This window comes from Eufriesea mexicana, unplaced genomic scaffold (assembly GCF_001483705.2).
Source record: "Eufriesea mexicana isolate 0111107269 unplaced genomic scaffold, ASM148370v2 scaffold5379, whole genome shotgun sequence".
NCBI classification, from domain to species: Eukaryota; Metazoa; Arthropoda; class Insecta; order Hymenoptera; family Apidae; genus Eufriesea; species Eufriesea mexicana.
Genome location: NW_016913313.1, coordinates 41,589 through 57,911, shown reverse-complemented (window position 1 = coordinate 57,911; position 16,323 = coordinate 41,589). Strand labels below are relative to the sequence as shown.

Sequence of the window (16,323 nt, the reverse complement as noted above, 5' to 3'; positions counted from 1 at the left end):
GTGATTTTCTGGGTTTCAAATTTAAGGGATGTGGTAAGGGTAACACGAAGAAATACGGGTCAAAAACTTAAAAGCGTCTTGTCTCGAAAAATGTTTATTTCACACTGTAATCCCTGCTTATCTGCTCGAGTGTCTCTTAAGAATCCCTCACACGTCGAGTCATCGTTATCGATCGTTTATGAAAGGATCGAGAGTGCACGCGAGCGCAGAGGCCCATAAGGCCCATTGGACAATGACAGCCGAAGCCTATCAGTCATAGACTTACAAGATACGTTTGTCGATTATTTTCTACAATTCATTGTTTCGATCTTCGTTTGTGACTCTTACACTGTCCAAATTCTAAGGAATGAACGATATATTAATTCACAATAAAGGTGTGATTAGTGAAGAACTGTCAAAATTAATAGTAAATATGGTTTACGTATAATTACTGTATGCTCTTTCGTTATGGTAAAAATAGCAAAGAATAAAAGGAAAATGTTTAAAATGTGCAGCAAAATTTGATGCACAGTACTAATCATGTTAATAAATGAATTCAATATACCTCTAATGCCTGTTGTACCCCTAAATATACACCACTGTTGATACAGCACTGACTGCTTAAATAAGCGATCAGCGCCATCTATGATTTTAGACTCACAGAGTCGGAAAGTTAACAGGAATACATAATAAGCAAGGAGGTCGTCGAAGTGCTGGTCACGTGATAAACAAGAATAGAAAGCGATTAGAAAAGAATAAAATAAATTCGGCAGTGAAAAATCATTAATTACCAAGTTTCTGTAATTAATTCATGAACTTTTATAAGTGCATCGTAAAGTTGGAGTTTTAGGTAACATTCTTATATATTTTTCGTGCATAATTTGATGCTAATTAGTTTGTTATTAATATGTTAGTTGGATTCGGACGTGATTTGGTAAGAACGACCGCCATGATATTTTGTGAAAATATTTAATAATAAACGAAACTAGAAAAAAAATGTGATCAAAAGTAATATGAGAACATGCGCAAGAATATTATCTTCATAATGAGTACGTAAATTTCACTAATTAATTGCATAGGAAATAATAATTAATGAACATCTGTTAGTATGTTCGGTATCAATTCAAACACTCCATAGAATAATTATTAATAATTAATTAATTATTTTATTTCAAAAATTATATTAGAAAGTTCTTAAAGGATGCGCCTTCTCGGTACAATTATAAAAGTTCGCAAAATAATTGCAGAAATTGAGTATGTTGATAATTTTTCCTTTCTAGTCAATTTATCACGGAGTTCTGCCATTTCTAATTTGTGACGTCACTAAGAGATCTTCGACAACCTCTTTGCTCTTTCTGTGTTTCTATTAACTTTCCGGAGCTTCAAGTTCCAAAATAATAGATGGCGCTGACAAATGTCGCTTTTATCCTAGTGCCGTATCAACGGGTTGCATTGAGGGTACATTGAATTTATTTATTAACACGATTATATTAAAACGATGAATAAATGTCACTATTGTAAATACAAGGGAGAAATACATATATACTTATGTTGTTTATCTGTATAGTTATAATGGGTTGTATTTCTTTTTTTTTTTTTTTTGGTAGACTGTTATATGTAAACTCCATTCTACTCGGATCATGCATAGCTACGGCACTGCCGAGGCTAGAGAAGCGAGCAATGGCTGCGTGGCGATAAAACTCTGTATACACGTTACCGACAAATATTTTTCGATCTAATGGAATTGAAAACTGTTTTGACAATTTTGTTTCATAGTTCCTTCTTCAGAAATGCCTAGAGAATACGATACTTTGGAGCAAACTTCTGTCAGATAAAGAACTTTTTGTTGAAATCCATGAATAGTGCGTAGAAATTACATTTGGCATTTTATTTTTAATCTTTGATAAGCAAATATAGTTATTTAAAAGAACGAATAATTATAATTATGGACATTGAAACTCGAGATAATCTCACCTAACTTGTAAGGTAATAGTAAATCTCCTACATTCTTACTTTTTATGTAATACTTTATCGTACCTTTTTAGAAATCACATTTTTCGAAAATTGAGGGTGATAGAACAATTTCGATTACGGATTCGTGATCAGCAAAACAAACTCTAAAAGAATCACCTAATGGATATTACAGATTAGTGGCTAAGTTAGGAATTTTATATGTCAGTTATTAATTATTTTTATAAATGACTTTTATTTACAAATTGTATACAAATCTTTATATCATTATCATATAATTAAAATGTGTACAAAATACAATATAATGTACAAATTGCATTTTATATGTTGAGGAACTGATCATTTATTTAGAGTAATCAGTTCACTAAATAATTATTGTAATATTAATAAAATAGTATGAAAATATCAATACAAATATCAATACAAATTATTACCTTCACGGTACATTGCTTACTTAAATGATACTTAGTTCCTTTACGAAATATAAACATAAAATATAAAATAGTAACAAATTAATTATTAAACAATTTAAAGATATAAAATATTTTCGTAAAATTGAAGAAGATACTTGATATGCATGCAATGAATGATATTTTAATACAGTAATGAATATTACATAAAATACTATTTTATATTATGTACTATGTAACAAATTAAATATTTAGATCGGTATCGTTCATGAGAGCATCAATACCAAAACTAAATCGTTCATTCGTTATTGGTGAAATTTGTTTAAATCTTTCCTTGTTTTTGCAAACTATTCTTTGATCGAGAGGAACGTAAGCTTCACTTATGTCAGCAAATTCATCACGTAATTTATCAGGAATTACATTTCCTGAACATTGATTAGTCTCCATTTGAATATTGTCTGTCTTATCAAGTGTTTCCAAATTTTCAATATCTTTTTTATGTAAACTATTTTCATCCTTAAGTATTTGCACATCTTCTATAGTATTAAATTGGAAAACTCTTTGACTACATATATTATCGATTATTTCTGACATGTTTAAATCGTGATCATCGTTATCGCTATTAAAATCGTCTGGTGAAAGTTCATTAAACATTCTATCTAATGTATTATTTAATTTCGAATGAATATTTTCTACTTGTAATACTTTGTCAAACTGCAGACCGCGTTTTATTTTACCAGTTCTGCTGTGGCTTCCTTGTACATCATCTAGTTTCTTAGATCTTTTGGGTGTAATACTCATTCTTCCAAAACATTCTTCCAAAGACGTAGGATCATTTTTCGGAAGAAATTCATCTATTTTTCGATTATCTTTTTCATTCTTTTTTTGGCGTCTCTTCTCTGGTTTACGTTTACCATTTTTAGCATCTGTGCCATCTTGTGCTTTAGTTTTAATTCGACGTTTCTTTGCTTTCGCATTTCTTGCATTTTCAAATACTTCAACTAATTCTGGATAACATGTTTGTACAGCAGTTTGTGGTTCAATACTTGTTAACTCAGACAGAATATTTGTATCACTGTCGTCATTTTCATTACTTAATGCTATATATTCTTTTATTTTTTGTATTGTATTATTATCAGTTTTCCAAATAATTTCATAACTCGCAACAGATCTAATATTTCGAACCTTCTTTATTGCTTCAGGTATGTACAAATCAGGTATTCTTAGACGTTCTTCGGCGGAAATATTTGGAAGATGTATAAGTTGCCAACGAGTTATTAGAGGAAACATCTTTTCAAATGCATATTGCGGTTCCCACGATAAATGTCGTTCCATGAAATCCTAATATCAGTTAACACATAAAATAAATATAAATTTACTGTAAATAATTAAAACGATAATACAAAATACAATTTGTGAAAGCTTACTATAAATTTATTTATTTGTGGTTGTTTCCATTGAATGTCTATTTTCCTAGGTGTTGGGTCTTTCCTAATAAGAAATTCATCTATTAATTCTTGATTTGGAAAACCTTCAACACAAAGTGCCTTTTTCCGTAAAGCAATTTCATTTAATAATAACATTCTCTTTTCTCTAAAAAGTATACCATAAGAAATATAGATAAGTCTAGTTAATAGTATAATGAGTATAATACTATTATAAGTAAAAATATACCTAAAAGAATCATTGCACTTGACAGTGGTACCACAGTCTACACAACCCGATTTTGTATGCTTTTGCACTTTACCACTATGCCCACAAGATGAACATAAATTTGAATTTAATAATTCTGCTTCTTTGTGATCTAAACTAGTGTCCGTTTTCCAACTTTTTATTCTAAAACAAAGAAACAATAGCATTACATTGATATATAATAAATATTAAGTAAAAAATATTGTATTTTATATTTTATACCGTTCAAGAATATCTTCATCTTTTACAATTTTAAAAAGTTTCATAGCAGCTTCTTTGCCAACTCCACTGAGTCCATCATTGTAATCACAACCACATAATAAAGCTAATGCTATCATTTTATTTCTTCCTAATTCCAATATCTTTTCTATTTTTTCTATTGTGTATTCATCTATAGCACCACCTGTACCTCCACGATTTCCTTGTGCACTTGTACAAAAATTTCTATAAACTACTTTTGCTCCATATAGGAAACAATCACTATCTTGACTTATGCATCCATCAACAAGCTATGCAAATATTTATTAAAAGAAGAATTAATCACGATTCATATCTTTTTGTATACATTGATAAATAAGTATGTAATATTAAATATATTATTACTCCATCTTCATTTAAATAAGCACACATTGCTTCTGCTTCTCCTTGTCCTTGTACACATGTTAAACCCATGTATTGAAGCAATTCCTTGCACTGCTGAAGAATTCTATTAAATTGTGTTCTTCCTCCCTTGCGAGAAGATTTTTTCTCTTGAAGTCCAGAACGAACATCATTTCTTCTTGCAATTGTATTATGTTTCAACGTAGGTGCTTTCCCTTCTAATACAAATACTGGTGATATTCCTTGCATAAGGAGAAACACTGTACGAAAAAAGAGATTCCTGTAATAATTATTTGACTTCGTTTAGCTCTAAACTGAAGAAAGTAGTAAATATATCTAATGAAAATTTACAAACCTAAGATACATTTTTGGTTGTGCAGAATTATCTGATACTGCTTGGCTGTCTACAACCCAACAACTCAGATCAATCGCTACCGTCTTTCCTTGAAGTTCATACATTGGTTTTCTCTCACACAAAGGCGATAAAATATTCCAAAGATCTTTCACTCCCATTTTAAATACTTAATTTTAAACCAATGTTTATAAACACTTTCGGACAACGACCGTTTATTCTTAGGATTATGTAATACCACACGTGAAAGACATAAATCCCTATGTAGTAAAGTACATAAAGATGAGAATGGGAGCTCACATCAATAAAGTTGTACACATGAAAGTACTAATATAGTACGATAGTAGTACAACAATTTAATTATGAAAGAAATCTCATATGCATACGGTCCATTGTATACAAGAATATATAATTTACTAGAATTATACTAAAAATTATTTAACATTTTTTAAAGCAAAACATAGCATAAGAATATTTTCATTAGACCAATCCCAAAGTATTTTAGAATTATTTCCAACAATTAGTCGAACAATGCTTTATAAATATTAAACATATGTAAAATGCTGGTGTTAGCTAATACAAAGTAAATAAGAAAGTGCGTACTTAAATAGTTTACATATTATTCACAATTATTAAAAATATATAAGAACGGAGTTTGAGTTCGATATTTTAAATAGAAATTATATTAAATACATCATTTTAATTTTGGTATCTTACTGAGTATTTCCTATTTAAAAATTTCTTTCAATGTAATACACATATATTTTCTTAAAATAATATTTATTTATGATACAGCCATAGATGAAATATAAAATAGAGTTATCTAGTGTATTTTTCTTTATCCAATAACTTGGGTATTTATAATTACCATTTCAGTATCGCACCCAACGTTACCGATTCTTTATAGACGAGTCACAGCATCACTCGTGCTGGGAATTAAAACTAAATGTCACTATGAAGCAAAATATGATATAGGGTAGACTATCTTATAATCACAAAGTATAGAATTCTATACTGTAGTCGACTGTATAACACGGGTTCATACAACACGGATTCATATAACACGACGCAAAATTTGTGATAGTGTTCGTATAACACGATATATAAGTTCATGTTTTTACGGTACAGTGATATGTTACATTACAAGGAATACTTGGTGAGAACGATGTAGTGAGGTCATAAACTAGAACACTAAACTGCGATACCGATAGATGTAGCCGCACCCAGAACCTTGCCCGCCTGGTAAAATCACCTTGAATCTTAAGCTAAAAAATTCATTCGTCATTATCATTCGTTACTTTATGAAACCAACGGAATCAATCATGGAAAGAAATTTTTTATTTATCCGTGAAAACAAAGAACAAAACAAATAGTCAAATAAAATTTAATTTTTTTTTTTATAACAAAACAAGATTGAGCTGACTTAAATAACAAAATAACTAATGAATCGATATAATTTAAATTAACTATAATTAACTAAAGAACCAAAAAAGAGAAAATAAAAAATTACAAACCCAATTCAAATAAATTAAAATTTTTCGATCATTTTTACGTTCCAAAAACAATTCGTCCCCTTTCACCATGACTCCCATCGCAGATAGAAACACTAAGATGAGTAGAAAATGCATTTCTCTCGAGGAGAAAATCAAAATCCTGGACAGACTGAAATCAGGGGAGAAGGTGATAATAATTGCCAAGGATTTAAATCTAAACGAGGCGACAATTCGAACGATAAAACGAAACGAGGACAGGATAAGAGCCACGGTGTCTTCTGGATCACCCATCAGCTTGAACAGGACTGCCCGAATAAAGGACACTATAATGAACAAGATGGAGAAGTGTCTCATGCTGTGGATCGAGGATTGTCGATCAAGGAACACGCCTTTGAACAGCTACGTGATAAAGCAGAAAGCAATGAAGATCTACGATCACGTGAAGAATCTCGAAGGAGTCTCTTCCAACGAGTCGCACGATCGCGAGTTTAAGGCCAGCAAGGGTTGGTTCGACAGATTCAGGAGGCGGTTTTCCTTGAGGAACATGAAACTCGGTGGAGAGACCGCGTCAGCGGATATGGAGGCAGCTCAGAGGTTTCGGGAACACCTGGCCAAAGTTATCCAAGAAGGGAATTACACTGCGGACCAGGTGTACAACGCTGACGAGTTCACGTTATTTTGGAAGAAAATGCCGGAACGAACGTACCTTTCGAGGGACGAGGAATCTGTTTCGGGACTAAAGGCCTCTAAGGACAGAATCACGCTGCTGTTATGCTCGAACGCATCTGGAGACTTGGTCACCAAGCCAATGTTGATCAACCGCTCGATAAACCCACGTGCAATGAAAGGAATAGACAAGGCGACTCTACCTGTTTATTGGCAAGCAGACGACAAGGCGTGGGTTACAGGTGTCATCTTTAGCGATTGGTTTTACAATTGCTTCATCCCAGAGGTGCAAGACTACTCGAAGAGGAAAGGTATCGATTTCAAGGCTTTGTTGCTTATCAACAACGCGCCAGGACATCCGACAAATTTGAGTCACCCCGCTGTTAGAGTGGTTTTCCTACCACCTAACACCACGTCCATCCTGCAGCCACTGGACCAGGGGATAATAAGGACGTTTAAATCCTATTATATACGATACTCGTTCGAATTGATCTTGGAGAAAATTGGTCGTAGGCCCAATTCGGAGACAATCGCGCAGATATGGAAGGATTTTTCGATTCTAAACTGCATCGAGATCATTTCGTTGTCTCTGAAGGAGTTGAAACCTTCGATATTGAATGCCTGCTGGGAGAAGATCTGGCCAGAGGTCGTCAGGGTGAATTGTTTGGCCTCCACGACGAAGATGGATCATGTCATGAGCGTTGATCGAAGTTTAGCAGAAGATGTCACAGAATTAAATAACAGCGACCAAGACCTGGACGAAGAGGAATTGATACAACTGGCTGAGTTCGATTCCACTAGTACCAATCAGGAAAGTTCATTGGAAATTCCCAGTGTGCAAGATCGACATTTTAGTTTAAAGACGTTGAACGAGGGATTGGAGCTGGCTAGAAAACTGGAAGAATATTTTACGAATAACGATCCATCGAGAAATCGTTCTGATGAATTTAAGGAAAAATTACGGAATTGTTTAGTTCCGTATGTGGAATTGAAAAGAAGCTTGGAAAATAGGAAGAATGAATTCATGGAAAGGAGAGAAGATACTCGTTTGAAGGAAGAAAACAGCAGGGGCGAAGCAGGTGACTCTTCGATCTATGAGATAACAGAGCCGAGACGTAAGAGAAGAAGAAGCTTATCTGTGTACAGCAGTGACAGTGATTAAATTTCCAATTACGTGTAATTTTCTTATTTACGTCACGTGCAAGATGTAATAACGGAATATTTTTTACTGTTATATATGTGCCTATGATTACGAAAGTGGTCTGAGTTACTTATATTTGCTTCTGAAATATTCAAAGCTTCGGCCTTTAAATACGTCATAAAATATAAAATTAATTGCGGTAAAGCTACAAACTCAATCTAACGATTCAATTCTTCACTGTTTTAAAATAAATATATTTTATCGTAATATAAATGAATGCAACACGAAATAAATAATAAAATCGTTCCTGTTAAGTCGATGACTTAGACCACTTTCATAATTATAGGCATATATGTTTTTTCATCTTAACGAAATACAAAACTATTTCGGTATATCTTATATTTTCTGCATAATCCCTTGCATCTTTCCTAGGTATACGTTTTCAGATGTTACATTTATGCTCGTGTTATATTTATGTAATTTGTTATTAATGTTATAATGTAAAATGATTAATAAGGATTTTTGAAATAAAATAAAATAATATGAAATAATACTAACATCTTTCATTTCAATGTCCCTTTGTCCCGATGAAATACAAAATTATTTCGGTATTATATATTACATTTTTCCAATAATTCCTTGCATCTTTTATAAATATACGTTTTTGGATATTACACTTAGAATCGTGTTACATTATTATAATTTATTATTGTTAATTAAATTTATTTGAACAATGTTACAGAAAATAATGTTATTAATGATATAACATAATAATATTATTCATTTTTAATGATATTGAACGTCGGATTTTAATGTTGTTGTTTTACATTTCTGATAAGAAAGTATAAAGTAATATCATTAATATTGTTTGATATTATTTAGTATCATCGTTTAATGTCATTATTTTAAATTATATTAAAATGTATCTGATTATGTATCACAAAGATAGATGATCCTTATCTTTTCCGTATAATATTCCTGCATAAATGACATATTATGTTTTCTAATTTTTCAAGTCACTGGAATTACGCCATAATAGAATTTTGTAATTTTTATATAAATATAAAAATCACTATCTACGTACTACGTGTTACAAGATATTCTTGTAAAGTTTTCTTCAACAAATTTATGATAAAGAGAGATAATCCTATCGCTTTCATTTCTGATTTTTATTTTATTTAACGAACAGATACAGGAATGATCCTTATTTGAACAAAGAGAGAATACATTTTGTTCACTATAACTCGATACAATAAAAACCTTTTTATTTCCATAAATTTTCAACTTCCCAATCGAACAATATTTTGTTTTCCAACTTTTTATTCCATTCATCGAGTAATGGTGATTTTTGAAAAATAAAAATAAGGAACATGCCTGTAAATACACTCATCCTTCTCCATTTCTTTCTTTCTTTTTGTATAATTTTCTCACGGTTTATCGGTGTCTTCAAAAATCATACTTGATTATTTCCTCATTTTTGTGGTACTTTGTAATTATCATTTGTCGACTACAATAGCTTATTGTCACTTTATTTTGTTTCAAAGGAATGATATACAATATCATTTTATATCGATAAAAAGATAATAGGAGAAATCAGAGCAAACGTTCGTTGAAAAAAATCTTGATTTTATTATTATTTTAAGGACTTTCTAATCTAATTTTCAGGAGTAAATTTGAGTAAATTTTTTTTCTATTCAAAAATTTCTAGTCGTGTAACAATGCTTTTAAGAGAAATAGAAATTTTCTTGCAATAACATATATAAAATTTCTCTGTTTTGTTCATTTTTCAAAAAATAAAATTATTTTCAATAAATAAAATAATTTCATCGTGTTATATTACAAAAGATGAGTATCTAATGAATAGAATATTTACAGGTAGAATATTTATTTATAGAATTAATTAAATTCTTTTTCACATGACATTTCAATTATTTTAATTTTACTTGTTTTTTCATTGAACTCATCTAGAGATATACAGGTATCGTGACATAGATATTGTAACTTTCTCGAGAAAGGAACATGATATGATTAGAGATAGTAATGAACAATTGTTCACTTTATGAAATATCCAATTTTTCATTGCTAGATTTATCATGTCATCGATAAGTGATTAGTCGTGTATCGATAGGCTATTAAAAAATGTATAACGAATATAAAGAAGAAGACAGGTACGATCTGCACAATAGTACTATAGAAGGCATCACAAGAAATTGTGTCTACGGTGCTTTGTGAAGTAACAATGAATAGTAAGTTTAAATCATTCTTATAATTCTAATGAAGCAAAAGTGTGCATATTGCACAGAAAAATACGTAAACGAAAATCCCGTTCATTTTACAAATTTTATACAAATGTAAAATTTTATATTTTATGCAAGCTTATTTAATTTTAATAAATTTTTGTACAAGTTTTATTACAAACCCTGTTTCGAATGTTATACATCCTTAAATCTTCAAATCTGTATAATTATAATACTTAAAACAGGCAGTAAAAAATAAAAAAAATTCTTTCTTACGTATAATTTATCAAATATCGAATAATAAATCGAATGATAAATCAAAATTATTGAATAATAATAAATCTTGTCAAATAATGGGTTAATTGGTCTCCAATCTAATCGGCCTAACATACCTACTTCTGCACTACCAAATAGAAACTTCATTCGAAATGGAATAAATATAATAGACGTATTAAATGAGAATTAATAGGATGAAATCTGACTAATACGAAAATGAAAATTAGGAACGAACATAGCGGTCGTTACTTAATATCAAGATACTTTTGATATTTTTAATTTAATGCTAATCTAGTAAGTTGCAAGATGCAATAGTAATTAAGAACGTTTAATTATTTTAGCAATATTTGTGGCAACATTTGCCACACTTCTGGTGGCCTATGCGTCTGCCGGTAATCTACCTAAGTGTCCAAATGAAGATAAACTAGATATCAACCTATTACCGAATCCAGATGATTGCAGCACCTACTACGCTTGCAGCAATGGCGAACCATTCATAATGGTATGCAGTGAAGGACTTGAGTTCAACCCGGAGGATAAGGTGTGCGATTGGCCACTAGCGGAACCAAAATGTAATCGTCATCACCGGCCAGGATCACATCCTACAGGATTGCCTGGTTCTTCGAAACCACCACGTCCTACAGAATTGCCTGGTTCTTCGGCATCGTCTAATTCTTCGAGACCACCACGTCCTTCCAGACCAACACGTCCTTCCAGACCAACACGTCCTACAGAATTGCCTGGTTCTTCGGCATCGTCTAATTCTTCGAGACCACTACGTCCTTCCAGACCAACACGTCCTACAGAATTGCCTGGTTCTTCGGCATCGTCTAATTCTTCGAGACCACCACGTCCTTCCAGACCAACACATCCTACAAAATTGCCTGGTTCTTCGAGACCACCATGTGCTTCCAGACCAACACGCCCTACAGAATTGCCTGGTTCTTCAAGACCACCACGTCCTTCTAGACCAACACGCCCTACAGAATTGCCTGATTCTTCGAGACCACCACGTCCTACAGAATCATCTCCTGCAGAACCATCATCTGCAGAACCACCATCTGAAGAACCATCATCTCCTGCAGAACCATCATCTTCTGCAGAACCATCATCTACAGAACCATCATCTTCTGCAGAACCATCATCTGCAGAAACAACGTCTCCTGCAGAACCACCATCTACAGAACCATCAACTGCTTCCAGTACAATACAATCCAGTTCAATTTCCACAGGTTTTCGACCTGCTGTCACCAGCACAACCACCAGGACAACCGCTAGGACAACTAGAAGACCAATCATTATCTGGCCCACAAGATGGCCCTTCCCTATACACTTCCCTACGTTATGGCCACGACCTTCTACTCGTATAATCTCTAACGTGGCAGGTTAATAAGGGGTGCATTAGTAATTCAGGAGTAATCAAACACAATCTATACTAACCTACGTTACATGTATTATATATTATGTAATGTAATATATATATATATATCATGAAAGTTTGACGTGTAAAGCATAGATTATAATAAATCTTCATTATAATTGAATGTAATTCTTACATTTTGTTCGTCCTTTTGAATTAATAATATGAAAATAGAACGAAGGTATTTCATACTACGAGTTGAGAAATTGATTATTGATAATAATTAATCGAAAATTATAATGTGTAATTACTTTAAAAAATTCATAAGATGAATTAATGAAGGAAAGATGTACTATATGGGGATACAGGGTTGCAGGGTTAATGTTGCATAGAAAATTTTATCTGCTCGAATGCTGGTAATTGAACTGTAATAAGTACATACAATAGCTTATTCTAATCGTTAGTTATTACTTGACATGTATTATTTTCAAACAATGTTATTACAAGTTCGTTAAATGTAGAAACGTATATTCTGATGTCAAACTGATTGTATTGTATCGAAAGAAAAAGAAAAATATTATAATACAGAAATAGATCATTAATTCAATAAAGGAGTTCGTTTCATAGAGTAAATTAAAAATCAAAAGACTTAAATATTCATACAGATAAAGAGAGATTTGATAGGTGTTTTATATAATCGACGATAGGGATATATTATTGATAAAATTTAAAATAAGCACTTTTAATGAAGTTTAAAATATGGTAAAACAGGCTTATATATTTAAATAACATATGTTTAAATTATCATTCATAAAATTTGATTTATGGTTAATAATTTTATGATACATAATATCTTAATCCCATAATAATTAAATGTAAGAAGAAAATGAAAATATTTATTTCTATAAAAGTATAAATTTGCATTCATTAGTTATAGCTTGTTTTGAAACTCCCGCGTCTATAAATACCGAGATTTAGTTGCAATTATAAAACTAGCAATCGTACAAAAATGAATAAGTTGTATCGATTTGTCTATCTGTATCTATATATATATCAGTCTACATGTGTTATGTTTAAATATATTTAAATTGATATAATTTTCATTGAATATAGAAATCATAATGAAATTCAAACTGTATCGATAAGTAATATACTCTTAATATTACTCTGAAGACAGAAATTCTGTTACGCAATGCAAAAGTAATAATGATACGAAACATGTTGCTGAATTTGCTTGCGTTCTTTAGTACATAAACGCCCTCTATTACAAACGTAAAGTACTTACGTAGATGTGGCGGTATAGGTTAAATGTTTATAGTCTATGGTAGATTGACAGTGTTTTGCAATTCGTAGTTTAGTAATCTTTGGATGGCATTGTTTTCGTGCCGCGTGGTGCCAACGTCACTGGCAAACATGAGGGGTACTTCACGTAATGTGAAAAATCCATTATTATCAGCTGCTGGTGAAGGTTTTCCGTTTGAAAATTATGCAGAAAATACAATTTTGGTGCCTGTTACGCCTGCTGTACCTGCGATACTCTCCGATGGTGAGTCTGTTAACAAAACACCTGGGTGGGGCTCTCACGGACTTATATTTTCGTAGTGTTGTTGACACGTGACAGAATATGCGAATGACATTTATCATAAAACTAATCGAAATTACACACGTCTTTTTGTTAGCTTCTTTTTTTTATTTTCACACCGTTTCAAACATAATTTATATTTAAGTGATATCTGTGCATGCATATTGTTTGTTATATGTTGAATGCCAAATTTTTTTCACTATTCTGTTTGCTGCAACCTAGTCATGTTATTTATTGTACTTGTTTTTGTTATATTGCAAAAGAAGTGGATTTATTTATTGAGTTTTAATGATTTTTTTGAAATATTAACTTGTGCTACATTCAGTGGTGTATGTAATTGTATGTAATTGTATAATAAGCAGACTCAGTCTACATTCTTTGACCTTGAACATTTAAAATAAAAGAAAATGATATTAATTATATTTGTAACAGATTTTGTGTTCTAAATTATGGAGTATATGTTTTCTTAAAGTGTACATACTTTACAATTACATATAACCTCTTACAGATGATTTCAATATTAAAACCTTAAATATTATATATTATTAACTCAATAGTTTTATAATCATTAAATAAAGCCAGTATGATTGTATATAAAAATAAAATAACCTCCAAATTTATTAACAATTTATGTACATTTATTATAGATATATTCATTATAAATACAATTTAATTGTAATATTAAGTTATGTAATAACAAGAGTTATATGTTAAATGTATGTTATATTTTGATATACATTTTAATATAAATAAAAAAAATTAGAAATTCGTTCTTTCTGATTGCGTAGGTGGTCTAGATCCATATCGTTGTGTATAAGGCAAATCATGACTTTTTCTTCTTCGAATACAATATATGATTAATATTATAACCAAAACAATGAACAAGAAAGCTAACAATGCTCCCACTGTAATTGCTGCAATCTCTGCTTCTGATAAGTTATTCCAGGCTGAAAGGATTTATTACATACTTTTTTATTAAAAAAGATAAAAGGGATTTCTTTGTCGCTTTTCTTGGAAGGTGATGATAACTCAGAAATAAATTCATATGCAATAGACTTTTACATACATTATGTGATGCTCTTATTTATTCTATAAGTAAAGAATCTTATCAATAATAATGAAATTACCTGAGACATCTATTGTTATGGTATTGTAATTATCTAGTAAGTCTACTGCTGTAATTTTAACTGCTTTATCACAACATGTAGCAGAATAATAAAATGTCACCGGACTCCTTGTGCCACTAATAAATTCTGTATGTGGGTAAACATTGTTTACAGATGATATTATACGTTTTAAACCTGTTTAAAAAAATAAAAATTCTTTAATAGAGAAATCATTATCAACAAGAATATTTACTTTAAATCTCAATTGTTAAATAGTTTGTACTTTGTACATTAAACATGAATTTTCTAATAAGCAACGCCGACTAACATGTTAAAATAGTTAATGGTCTCTGCTAACACAAGTTGTATTATGTTACATTGTTTGAGGTATTTGAAAATTTAAAAAAGCAGTTTCTTGTTTTTTTAAATTTTTACAAGAAGTTAGTAAGTCGTTGAAAAAATATTCAGATTCCTATTAGTGTCAAAGTATAAGATAGTCCTTTGAACATTTGAGAGTGTGCACTGTAATATAATCAAATCTTAGAAGATATCAGGATATCGATATATTTTATAACCCTAATCTAGAATAATCTTAATAATAATTGTTAACAGTATTGAGTAGAACAGAAACATTTAAAAACTTTGATAACAAAGGCAGAATTAAAAGTGGTGTTTTTTTAATACCAATTATTTTATTCAAAAATTACTATTGTAATTATTAGATCTTTACATTATTTATTCATTTTTTAATGTTTTATATTTACTTCTAAAATAATCATTTACAACTTCTAAATTTCTGGCTCCTTTTTATAAATATATACATTTTTTATTTATTTATTATCTATTTATTATATTTTTATAATATTTTTATATGTATATAAAATTATAATCAAGTATAAATTATAATCAAGTTTTGAACACAATTTTGAATTAAATAATTGTTAGAATAGCAGCAAGCTGAATTTGTTACTAATTCGTTCGTACTAGTATTCAAGAAGAAAATATCTTTATTAATAGATGGCGCTCTGTTGAAAATTTGATTAATACCTGAATCATAGTCCTGAACTGTAATATCCACGCTCCAACGAGATTTGTAACATCGATCCTTGTCCAATTTTCCAGCGCAATTGTTATTGAAAGAATATTCAATAGTTGGTTTTACATCATCGGTTAACTAGATAGCGTACCATAATATTATGAAAATTATTATGAAATATGATATACAGAAAAATATAAATTTATTTATATTGATCCGAAAATTCCTGTTACATTTATGCAGCGGAAATAGTAGACGTAACAGTAATTTTATTCATAAATCCTAACTAATGAAAATTATATCCAAATTAACGTTATTTTCTAACTTCATTTAATACTTTATGAAGCTTCAGTAAAAAATGAAAAATATAGTCTATATTATATTATATTTTCAACTCCGAAATATAGATTGTCTATTCAAAA

The 16,323-nt window shown here is 30.6% G+C and overlaps 5 protein-coding genes across 6 annotated transcripts in view; 3 read left to right on the top strand and 2 right to left on the bottom strand.

The window, feature by feature from the left end:
- Positions 1 to 2,603: 2,603 nt before the first annotated feature.
- Positions 2,604 to 5,195, bottom strand: Gen (XPG-like endonuclease). The gene is made up of 6 exons (XM_017906371.1): positions 5,008 to 5,195; positions 4,656 to 4,932; positions 4,275 to 4,561; positions 4,035 to 4,196; positions 3,788 to 3,953; positions 2,604 to 3,701 (listed from the first exon to the last, which is right to left on the bottom strand). The coding sequence occupies exons 1-6, from the start codon at positions 5,163 to 5,165 to the stop codon at positions 2,604 to 2,606; spliced, it is 2,148 nt and encodes a 715-aa protein (XP_017761860.1). The 5' UTR covers positions 5,166 to 5,195.
- Positions 5,196 to 6,615: 1,420 nt separating this feature from the next.
- Positions 6,616 to 8,325, top strand: LOC108552002 (tigger transposable element-derived protein 1-like). Its single transcript, XM_017906370.1, has 2 exons — positions 6,616 to 6,770; positions 7,020 to 8,325. The coding sequence occupies exons 1-2, from the start codon at positions 6,616 to 6,618 to the stop codon at positions 8,323 to 8,325; spliced, it is 1,461 nt and encodes a 486-aa protein (XP_017761859.1).
- Positions 8,326 to 10,472: 2,147 nt separating this feature from the next.
- LOC108552016 (extensin-like) lies at positions 10,473 to 12,366 on the top strand. The gene is made up of 2 exons (XM_017906385.1): positions 10,473 to 10,550; positions 11,159 to 12,366. The coding sequence occupies exons 1-2, from the start codon at positions 10,544 to 10,546 to the stop codon at positions 12,205 to 12,207; spliced, it is 1,056 nt and encodes a 351-aa protein (XP_017761874.1). The 5' UTR covers positions 10,473 to 10,543; the 3' UTR covers positions 12,208 to 12,366.
- Positions 12,367 to 13,535: 1,169 nt separating this feature from the next.
- LOC108552028 (Phosphatidic Acid Phospholipase A1) overlaps positions 13,536 to 16,323 on the top strand; it is a 27,890-nt gene continuing 25,102 nt past the window's right edge. Inside the window, 1 exon segment of the mRNA XM_017906404.1 lies at positions 13,536 to 13,723. Coding sequence (XP_017761893.1) covers positions 13,546 to 13,723 — 178 coding nt within the window. The 5' untranslated portion in view covers positions 13,536 to 13,545.
- The window catches only part of LOC108552027 (uncharacterized), an 11,604-nt gene continuing 9,799 nt past the window's right edge, over positions 14,519 to 16,323 (bottom strand). For both annotated transcript variants that reach the window (XM_017906402.1, XM_017906403.1), the window contains exons 6-8: positions 15,913 to 16,039; positions 14,887 to 15,060; positions 14,519 to 14,706 (exon numbers count right to left, since the gene is read on the bottom strand). In XM_017906402.1, coding sequence (XP_017761891.1) covers positions 14,519 to 14,706; positions 14,887 to 15,060; positions 15,913 to 16,039 — 489 coding nt within the window. The remainder of the gene's footprint in view (positions 14,707 to 14,886; positions 15,061 to 15,912; positions 16,040 to 16,323) is intronic.

Excerpts from the sequence above, each read along its gene's own strand:
- LOC108552002 (XM_017906370.1), top strand. The coding sequence starts at position 6,616 with ATGAGTAGAAAATGCATTTCTCTCGAGGAGAAAATCAAAATCCTGGAC. Across the intron at positions 6,771-7,019 it reads GACAGGATAAGAGCCACGGT|GAGGCGGTTTTCCTTGAGGA; the intron begins GTCTTCTGGATC and ends CGACAGATTCAG.
- Gen (XM_017906371.1), bottom strand. The coding sequence starts at position 5,165 with ATGGGAGTGAAAGATCTTTGGAATATTTTATCGCCTTTGTGTGAGAGA. Across the intron at positions 4,933-5,007 it reads CAACCAAAAATGTATCTTAG|GAATCTCTTTTTTCGTACAG; the intron begins GTTTGTAAATTT and ends TAATTATTACAG. Across the intron at positions 3,702-3,787 it reads CACAAATAAATAAATTTATA|GATTTCATGGAACGACATTT; the intron begins GTAAGCTTTCAC and ends AACTGATATTAG.